This window comes from Pituophis catenifer, unplaced genomic scaffold (assembly GCF_029215685.1).
Source record: "Pituophis catenifer annectens isolate HBS135680 unplaced genomic scaffold, rPitCat1.0.hap2 SCAF_2, whole genome shotgun sequence".
Taxonomy (NCBI): Eukaryota; Metazoa; Chordata; class Lepidosauria; order Squamata; family Colubridae; genus Pituophis; species Pituophis catenifer.
Window position 1 is genome coordinate 136,781,830 of NW_027256882.1, and position 10,333 is coordinate 136,792,162.

The 10,333-nt window shown below is 39.0% G+C and overlaps 1 protein-coding gene across 1 annotated transcript; it reads left to right on the plus strand.

The window, feature by feature from the left end:
* Window positions 1-7,296: 7,296 nt before the first annotated feature.
* PPP1R27 (protein phosphatase 1 regulatory subunit 27) lies at window positions 7,297-10,333 on the plus strand. The gene is made up of 3 exons (XM_070934682.1): window positions 7,297-7,708; window positions 8,724-8,874; window positions 9,631-10,333. The coding sequence occupies exons 1-3, from the start codon at window positions 7,531-7,533 to the stop codon at window positions 9,752-9,754; spliced, it is 453 nt and encodes a 150-aa protein (XP_070790783.1). The 5' UTR covers window positions 7,297-7,530; the 3' UTR covers window positions 9,755-10,333.

Here is a 10,333-nt window from a genome sequence, read left to right on the forward strand (position 1 = left end):
TTCTGAATCTTGCTGTTTTCTTTAAATTTGGAGGTCAGTTTAAGAAGGACTATAAATGAGGCAGACTGGAAAGGCTGAATTAAGGAATTTTTGCTAGTATTTGTTTGCATCATAGTTTCCAACCAGACAGAAACGTTAACCAGTCATAGATTATATGGAGTACAGAAAAAGCATTTCTATAGAGGAAAATCTATGTACAAATATTCAAATTCAAGGAAATATTTTCAAAATAGTTTTTTCTAAACGCTTGTTATTCAAACAGCATGGATGTGGTATCTGAATCAAACTGGTAAAGAGTCTGCTTGGAAAACAGAGAAATGCAAAAAGAGCAATACATTACATACATAAAGCAATACATACAACTTGGTGTCTTCAACAGCAGGACCCCATGCTAATTGCTCTAGGGCCATGATGGAGAACCTATGGCACACGTGCCAGAGGTGGCACACAAAGCCCTCTGTGGGCCCACGCGCTGTTGCCAGCTGCTGTTCTGGTTTCTGGCGCGCACATGCACACCGGCCAGCTGATCTTCATGCATGCCGCAGCCCCAGAAACCCGAAGACAACTTGGGGCTCTGACACCCGTGAAGACCAGCTGGCTGGTGTGCATGTGCGCGCCAGAAACCAGAAGACCAGGTGGCCGGCACATACATGCGCACTGACCAGCTGGTCTTCGAGTTTCCGGAGCTTCAGCGCACACGTGCATGCACATACACACGTTCTGGTTTGGCCACTGTGCCGAAAAGGTTCACCATCACTTACTCCACCAAATTTGTTTTGTGATAATGTCTTAGAACTGTAATTGTCCAGGTTAAAATTAAACTAGATGCAGCGTTTCAACTAATACATAAGAATGAAAGATGCATCAATTCTGACTTTCCATCCAATTTACTATATACTATAATTCCCTAATTATGCTTAGTCTATATATCATATTCAGTGGTGGGTTGCCCCCGGTTCGCACCGGTTCTATAGAACCAGTGGTAAAACTGGCGGGAGGCTCCGGCCACTCACTCTGACGTCATCAAAACGCTTATGCGCATGCCCAGAAGACTGCACGCGCAGCCCCATTGCAAACCGGTAGTAAAGGTAAGTAGAATCCACCCCTGATCATATTAATAAAGTAGTATGCTGGGCTTTTCTATACTGCTATCTTAGCTACTTCATTGTTCTTGCATCAAAGTGCCCCCACAGTCCTTTTAAGGTAAAAGAAAGGATAATTGGACTAGATCAAGCAATCTTATATTAACTACTGGTATATCACCTCTGACAGCCGTGACAAGGGGGGCTTTTGCACAGGTTCGCCTGGTGCACCAGTTACGCCCTTTCCTAGACAGGGATGCCCTCCGTACAGTCACCCATGCTCTTGTCATCTCTCGTTTGGATTACTGCAATGCCCTCTACATGGGGCTGCCCTGGTAGTGCACCCGGAGGCTCCAGCTGGTCCAGAATGCGGCCACGCAGGTTGTTACGGGGGCTTCCCGTTACTCCCGTATTACACCTCTCCTGCACGAGCTGCACTGGTTACCGGTGGTCCTTCAGATCCACTTCAAGGTGCTGGTACTTACCTATAAAGCCCTTCATGGCATGGGCCCGGGGTATTTGCAGGATCACCTGCCTGCTTCCAACCACCCAGTGCGCTCACATAGGATTGCCCTCTGGGTCCCATCGGCCAGACAATGTCGGCTGATGGCGCCTAGGATGAGGGCATTCTCTGTGGGCACACTGACCCTCTGGAATGGTTTACCCACTGGGCTCCGGATGGCCCCCTCCCTCCGCTCTTTCCGCGCTGACCTGAAGACATGGCTTTTCCAACAAATTTGCTGATCTGATGGGAGTTTTAACTAATCTTTTGGGGATTTTAATTGAGTATTTTAGTCGTAATTTTACTGTTTTACTGTTTTATTTTTGTGAACCGCCCCGAGTCCTTCGGGAGAAGGGCGGCATATAAGTATAAATAAACTAAACTAAACTAAACTCTTAGGAAACTCAAGTAAAAAACCACTAAAAATACCACAGACAAATGGGAATACAATTATTTTTATGGGAGATTGGTTTATAAGAAGTGTAGGGTCTGAGGAATCAGCCTAGTGTGTCAAGTACTGCAAATTCTCGTCAAGACTAATATTTTGAATTGCATACAGGATAGGAATGTTTCTGGTGTTTTAGCTCCCTATGAGTTGAACATTTCTGCTTTAATGCTTTGGGAAGAAGTATAAACATCTGGCTTCTGGAAAGATCATTCTTCTCACTCCTGAGATTACCTCAGATATTGCACTTCAGTTATTTTGCTTGTTGCATGGAACATTAAGAATCTGGCGAAATTTAATTGCATTAGTGGATTATTTCATATAGTTTATCTGATGGTGTAGTGATTATGATATAGCAGGACTAGCAAGACCTGTGTTCCTATTTCCCTTTTCTTTAACTCACTGTAATTGTGGATAACTCACAATACTTCAAAAGCTGAAGAGAAAGGAAATGGGAGGAATTTACCATCTTCACACTTAGAAGCTATTGAGGAAAAAGAATAAGGAAGACATGCATTTACTCCCCTCCTGTTGCATGTGCCAATTCCTAGGACTAAAAGTGACAATAAAGTCAACCAGTGAGAAGGCTGGCTGACTTTATTATTGAGATTTAAAAAAAAAAAAAATCAGTATCTCTGAACGTGATGGCTGGATAAAAAAACAGCAATAGAACAGCTTTTTATTAAGTAAAGCTGGAAATGAATTATTAGTAGAGTACTTGAAGTCAATACAAGCCAAACTGAGTAACCTCAAAATTATGAGCTGGAAAAAAATGCCATTATTAGATTTTAGATTTTTAAAAGCATGTAATGTTTTTTACAAATATGTGGATCTGCTAGTGGACTAGAAGACCTCCAAGGTTCCTTCCAGGTTCCAGTTCTATTCTAATTCTCAGTTGCTATTCCTCAGCTGTAGAACTTTGCTGTATTTAGTAGTATGTAGTAGTGGTTTGAGGGACTCCATCAAATTTCGCCAGGAACATAAAGCCTTAAGGATCATTCTGTATCCTCTGACTTTCATGTATTCATAGTCTTCACTTGAAAAGATACTTCTAAAATTATTTGATTTTATTCCTGATTTGAAACTGATTGTTCTTAATGGAAGGAAAAAATAATCCCCTCTGTTCATATTTGAAATAGAAGCTTCCTGGAGTGCTTGGCTTGAATCTAGCATATATACCGTAGAGCTTTCTTGGATAGAATTTTGAACTTCAGTGTATTTGGTAACTTTTTCAGTTGGCTTCAGCCTATATTTTTGTCTGTGTTTTCTGAATCAGAGTAAATTGTTCAGTCCTGTACATTATCCCAATATCTTTATTTCAAAATTTGTGATAAGGTATTCCAGATACAATTTTAGCTTTATTCTAAGTATCACTTAAAGGACAACTCTGTGTATGTCAGAGAGAGAAATCCTTGCCATCCCAAAGTACAGAGCTATTATGTTCAGGATCATCAAAGTATAAATTGTTTCTAAAGGTCATCAAGTTTTGAATTCCTTCTAATTCAAAGAAACGTCCAGAGAAGTATGTAATGTGCAACTATTACCTGCTTTATGGATGAAGTCCTGGACTGTTGGCCATCTCAACTGAACAATATTTTTGTAAGCAACTATGTCATTCTGTCATATGATGAGAGGTGAACATGCCTCATTACGTGTAGCCGAGGAAAACAAGCTGCTGCTGCTTGTTGAAGAGCAGGAGAGCTTGCTGACAATTTCTTTTCTGTTGTGGCAGAAGAAGAGGATGTCAGGCAATTTCTGATGCAGTTTTTGCTGCTTAGTTTATTTTAAATAGCATTTTACCACCAAAACTATTCATGCCTGTACATATCAACTTAGAATTTCCACAGCAATAGCCCTGTATTATGCATATGTGCTGTTTTGGTGTTTACATGCCATGTCATGTCTCTCCCTGCAACCCTGGAACCTTTGTAATTTTTTAATGTGAATCTACACTTTTTTTTTTTTAATTTGATTTATATGCCGCCCTTCTCCGGAGATTCAGGGCGGCTTACAATGCGCTAAGCAATAGCCTTCATACTTTTGTATATTTATACAGAGTCAGCTTATTGCCCCCACAAACTGGGTCCTCATTTAACCTACCTTAGAAAGGATGGAAGGCTGAGTCAACCTTGAGCCTGGTAAGATTAGAACCTGCAGAAATTGCAGGCAGCTGTGTTAATAACAGGGTGCATTAAACCACTGTTCTACCAAGGCTCTTGTGACTTTCTTGCTTATAGAAGTATGTAAGGTGGAAATATTCCTGGTGGGTTGCCTGGCTGTTTAAGTTCATTTTTCTTCTATGAAGATTATAGGAGAGTAGCTTTTTCCCGTGGATCTATGATCTTTAGCAGTAAGAGCCAGACAGTACTTAATGTGCAGGGTCTTTTCATACCAGCAGCTGGACAATCTGTGACTCTTGGTTTTTTGGTAGTGTGGGCCCTGAGAGGAAGTCTTTGAGAAAGAACTTGGATTAGGGTGGGGAACATATGGCCCTCCTAATATTGCTGAACTTTAACTAAGCAACTCTTTTAATTGGATGTGATGGTTGGGCCTGAGCAGAGCTATGCTTCAGTAGTAATCGCAGCAAGTAACTTGCTGTCCTTCAGATATTTTGGTCTTCTTTTCCCATTGCTTGTATCACATACAGGTGTGGGATTGTTTACCTTTTGCTAAAAACCCACAAGTTCACTTGCTGACTTGCATGTTGTTGGTTCCCAGATTTTTAACTTGAGATAATGTGAAATGTCCCCAGCCTCCAGATGTTTAAGACAAGAACTCATTTATAGTGAGTTCTATTGGTTCAAGCATCTTTCTGCTATTAGGATGGGAAGGCAATAGTCTGCAGCCCAACAGCACTTTCTAATTTTAATAGTCTAATAGCACTTGATAGTAGTATCAAAAATTAGAACAGATGCCATATTTCTTGTTTCAAGCAGGGGATGCCTTCATCCTGCACAACCCAGATTAATTCATAGCTGAAAGCTGTGGGAAGTATCAGAACCTCTTGTTGCTGCACTACTCTGCAAGGCCTGCTGAGATACCCCCAAGAAAACCTGATGATAATAGTTTTCCTTTTACAAAAGTAGCTTGGCTTCCTATTTTTTTCAAGGAGCTCTGTTGGAGGGGTGATGAGTTGCGTGTGGTATTCAACAGTTAAAAGTAAGGAAGTGGTAGAAATTATAAGATTATTCTCCATTGGTTACTTCTAGATTTAACACTCTGCTATAAAAATGTCAACAAAGACTCCAACAAAGTTAAATATGATTTGATGTCTACAGAGGTTCAGTTGTGTTCTGTAAAAAGAAGTTAAATGAACACCACTGTTATGCAATTTTAAAATTAGATAGGCAGATTGGAACTTTCAGTGGAAAATATAACTTAAAAGTAGTCTGTTTTAAAATCTAATAAAATCAAGAAATTGTAGTATTATTTCAGTGTTCTGAAAACCTCTGTTGCTTTGGCTAGCTAAATTTGATTTTGACCCATTCTGAATTTCTTTTTAAAAATAGTTTTCTTCTGAATCAAGGTAGTAAAATTAATAATTCAAAATTTTAACTCCTTGGATGTACTAAAAAGAATGTAAAAGAGAAATATACTGTATTCTTGAAGATGGCTGTTAATGTCTGAATTATCTCCAGAGCTACAAATACAAGGCCCTTGCTTAGAACTCTTGGATGTATAACAAGATCAACAGAGTCTTTGGTGCAGATCCTAACATAAAATGTATGTTATAGTTGAGGTAGTGCATGAGATTTTATTTATTTATTTATTTATTTATTTATTTATTTATTTATTTATTTATTTATTTATTTATTTATTTTTATATGCCGCCCTTCTCCGGAGACTCAGGGCGGCTTACAATGCGTTAAGCAATAGCCTTCATACTTTTGTATATTTTATACAAAGTCAGCTTATTGCCCCCACAAACCGGGTCCTCATTTTACCCACCTTAGAAAGGATGGAAGGCTGAGTTGACCTTGAGCCTGGTGAGAATTGAACTCGCAGTAATTGCAGGCAGCTGGATGTTAAATGCGGCCTTAGTAGGAGGCATTAGCCTCCTACGCCACTCAGGCTCTTATAACTGTAGACTAAAAGAATTCATCTGTAGATGGGAAACAACTACTATTAGAATTTCGCATCTTTTTGGTAACTGGTCAAAGAACCCACTTAGTGGAGTCTTCCCTGAATTCACATGGATTCTCCTATTTCCCACCAAAATTGGAGGGTTTTCCTTTTCTTTTATTTCTGATACTCTGTTTTGGCAACACAACTTCCCCAGATCCGATTTATGCACCCAGGCACCTTCTTGATATGTGGGACAGGCAGAAAAGCTCCAGCTGACCATTATTTCCAGTTTCAATTCTTCCTCAAAATGAATACTTTGCAATTCTCAAAAGTTGCATTCATGTAGTGCAATTTAGATTCAGTTACTCTTCCAGTTCTAGTGCAGTTAAGTGGCTATATTTATGCAAAGCAGGTGAATGGAATAAAAATCACAAAATAGCTATCGTCTTTCATACTCTCTTCCTGTTGCAGACCTCAAATTCCTAAAAATTGGTATCATTTTCCTTCCTATTTCGTATAAGAAGTGTATAAATGCTTAAATCAGATAAAAAATTATTTACATTCATATACAGAGATGAGTTCTGAATTCACACTTATGTACAGAATTTATACGTTGTAGCACATTAACAATGAAAGAATTGATAACCGACATGAGTGAGCATGATTCCTTGGATTGTTCCCCTTGGCCACTTTCTACCCATATCTTTTGCGAATATTTTTGGATTTTCAAGTTACAAGCAGCAAATTAAAAGCATGAACTCTAAGAAAATGCCTAACTGCCTTAAAGATCACAAAATATTGATTGCTATTCATGTAATAAAATTCTTCACTGTAGAAGCTTTTCACTTCTATAATTGTTGTTTTTGAATCTTTCCCTATAACGATATCCGTGAACTAGTTTTGGGAAAAGCACAAATGGCTGCCAACGAATTCCAGAAAGTAATGTGGAGTATTGCAAACGGTGGCTTGCAAAATCTGAGGCTGTTGGTTGTAGATTGCAGTCCAAGCTGGACCTGCTGACTACCAATCATCGACAGGTGGGCTGTAAGCTGAGATTCTAATTTATGTTCAAAGGGGCTGCAGGCAAGGCATCTCAATTACAAGATCTCATGGCAACAAGTATGAGCTGAGTGTCCTCAAAATAGCCACAGGGAGGCTATATAACAAGAAACTCTGTGAGGAAATCATCAGTCCTCCACAGATCTTCACCACGTGTTGTGCTGTCAAAAAAACAACAACAACCTGAAAGGAACAGAAAATCATCTTTGGGTTCCTCTTCACCTTTTCTTTGCAAGATTTTGGGAGGAGTTATTCCTTTGGATCTCAAGACATTGTAGTTTTGCACCTCACCTTTGTGAGATAGCTCTTCTGCTTTCTAAGTCTGCTAATTTTCCTCACCTCGTCTGTCTGTTGGGCTTCCTTTGCCCTCTGTGACCATGAAATACTACCACCCAAGCTCACTTCCTAGGTACAGGCGATATGCAAGACACCTCAAGACTGTGCATTTCCCCAATGACGTTCTCTTCCAGGACCACATTCGACAGGGTGACTTGGAGCAAGTAGGACGTTTCATTCGGGCCAGGAAAGTCTCCTTGGATACTGTCTATCCCTCTGGTACGTGAAAGACTGATTGGGGGGTGGCTGAGTAGGAAGCTGTTTGATCCCAGGGAAAAATATGGGTTGAATGTTAGGGTGCATTTTCAGTGTGATTTAAGGAAACAACAGGGAGCTTCCTTCCTGTCTCTAGGTTGCCAGATAGCCCACATTATTTTAGTAGAATTATTCCAGAAGGGTATAAGCCAAAAATACTATAACTTCTTAATAGTACTCTCACCAACTTATTTCCTTTATATACATAGTAATTTGCTTCAGTATAGCAAAACAAACAAACAAAGCAGGATAAGCAATAAAATAGAGCACATGCTTCTCAGAAATACTTTGAAGGCTTATGCCCAACTCTTAAATTTGAAGTAGTTTGATGTCTTTGAGGCATTAATTCTGATTATTATCTCAGTGCATTGAAATCTATGCAAGAAAAAATTGCAAGAGAAAAGGTATGAGAAGCATAGAAATTACGACAATTACAGGTTGCAAAATCCCAACTAAAGTTATGGCAGGATGAGCTTAATGATCTTTCTGAAAGACATTAGTCTTATCTTCCTAGTTTGGTACATTTCAGATTTCGTTGGGATTGTAACTCCCAGAATTTCCCAATAGATTTTGGCCATGATAGGAAAATCCTAATTCATGTGGAAGGTGCCAAGTTGGAGAAAACTGATTTAGGTTATTTTAGTCCAGCATTGTAGGACTATAGGAGTCTCTTTGGGGATCATTTTGCTTTTAGGGAGACTGCCTGGCCTTCATTAACTCCTTTTGTTAATCAAATTATTCTCAAATAAGCTTAGAAAACATACTCAGGAATCTTGACTGAACTTCTACTTCCTTTTTGCCAAAAGTGAACAATCTTAAAAACATCAATGTGGATGTATGTTAACTGAATAGCTTGAGTTATCTTTCTTTACTTGAAAGATTTTTCTTGTGCTAAGATAAAAAATGTAGGATTCCCCCTCAGTTTATCGTGCCCTGTCTGTCACAGACTAGAGTTTGATATATTATCTTTTCCAATTAGGAATGGCTGCCATCCATGAAGCTGTGCTTACTGGGAACCTCGAGTGCGTCAAGCTCTTGATAAAATACGGCGCTGACATAAATCAGACAGATGATGAGGGCTGGACACCTCTGCATATGGCCTGTAGTGATGGCTATGCTGACATTGCAAGGTCAGAGATGCTAGACTGTTTACCTCATTCCCCCTTAGCCGGCTGTGCTACTCTCTCAATAAACAGGAATTATATGGCCAAGGAAAACAAGAAGGGGAAAGTGATTGCACTACTGAATTTCTGGGTAGTGAACTTTGAAGTGACAAGAAATAAATGCCTGCTGGCTTATTCCAAGAGATGGATGAATCCTCTCTTATCTCACAGTGCTCTCATCCTGACACCAGCAGTGCTGATACCGTATTTATTGGCAGATTAACTAACTGGTATTGCCAAAATGCCAAGCAAAAAAAAATTTAAATGGAACCCTTATATTTTATTTAAAAGGTGGTTCTTTTATGGAAACAAAAAAAAAATTGAGTCACTTCATAACATCATAAAGTCCTCTATATCACTGTAAATATAATGTGTAAGAGAAGTTAGTATATGTCAGTTGGACAATGCATGCGGGGAAACCAATTTATTTGATTCCGGCTGCAACTCTTGATAGCAGAAATAGCTCTAGCTCTTTTGTGTACTACTATATTCTCCAGGTGTGAATAGTATAAAGGGGTGAACCTGCCTTAAGGAAATTTGAGAATAGAGATGATTGAAATTGCAAATTCTTATTGCAATTATTAAAAGTGACTAAAGGATACCTAAACTATATTATACAGTGAACTACTTAAATGGACTGAATATTTTTAAACAGAAGTAGGTTAATCCAGATCCTTTCAACCTCTGCTGCATTTCATGACTTTCTCTTTTCTGATCTTCCAGGTACCTCATCTCTCTTGGGGCCCAATGTGATGCCACCAACAATGAGGGAGATAAGCCATCTGACCTTATTGACCCAGAATACAAGGATCTTGTGGAGCTCTTCCAAGCAGCCCATGTAAACTAAGACTGTATCCCTTAACTTTTTTCCATGTGAAACCCAGTTTCCATGGCAGACAGCATAATCTGTTGTACAAAGGGGGAAACTAGCAAAGTTGCTCCTATGAAGTTGGTAAGGGAATGTAAGATCTCCTTAAAAAGGCCATATTGTAGCTGCAATAGGTACTATATATGAGACTGACTACTTGGGGATTTCTCAGAGACATGCGTGGGATAGTCCATCCAAAAAGAAATGCAACATTCTTTATTGTGGTTCATTGTCCAATTCAATAGATGACATATACTGGTTCTGATTGTGTGGCTGTGTAGGCAGTTTACATATATATTTGTGATCTGGATTGGACCGGACACCATGTTTTGTAAGCATGTATCTTCCAGTTCTCATTTTGCAATTATTAATTTTGAATAATGACCTCAGCAACATTTTCCTAAAGAATCTTCACAAAATAACAGGAAAATATCTACCTTCAAAATGACATCTTTATGTACATATGGATTATTCTAATCTAAAATGTAGCGTATAATGTCCTATTTTTAATGTGTTGCCGATTCTAGACTTGCTTTTATACTGTATTTTTTAAGTGAT

Excerpts from the sequence above, each read along its gene's own strand:
- PPP1R27 (XM_070934682.1), top strand. The coding sequence starts at position 7,531 with ATGAAATACTACCACCCAAGCTCACTTCCTAGGTACAGGCGATATGCA. Across the intron at positions 7,709-8,723 it reads GGATACTGTCTATCCCTCTG|GAATGGCTGCCATCCATGAA; the intron begins GTACGTGAAAGA and ends TTTTCCAATTAG. Across the intron at positions 8,875-9,630 it reads GGCTATGCTGACATTGCAAG|GTACCTCATCTCTCTTGGGG; the intron begins GTCAGAGATGCT and ends CTGATCTTCCAG.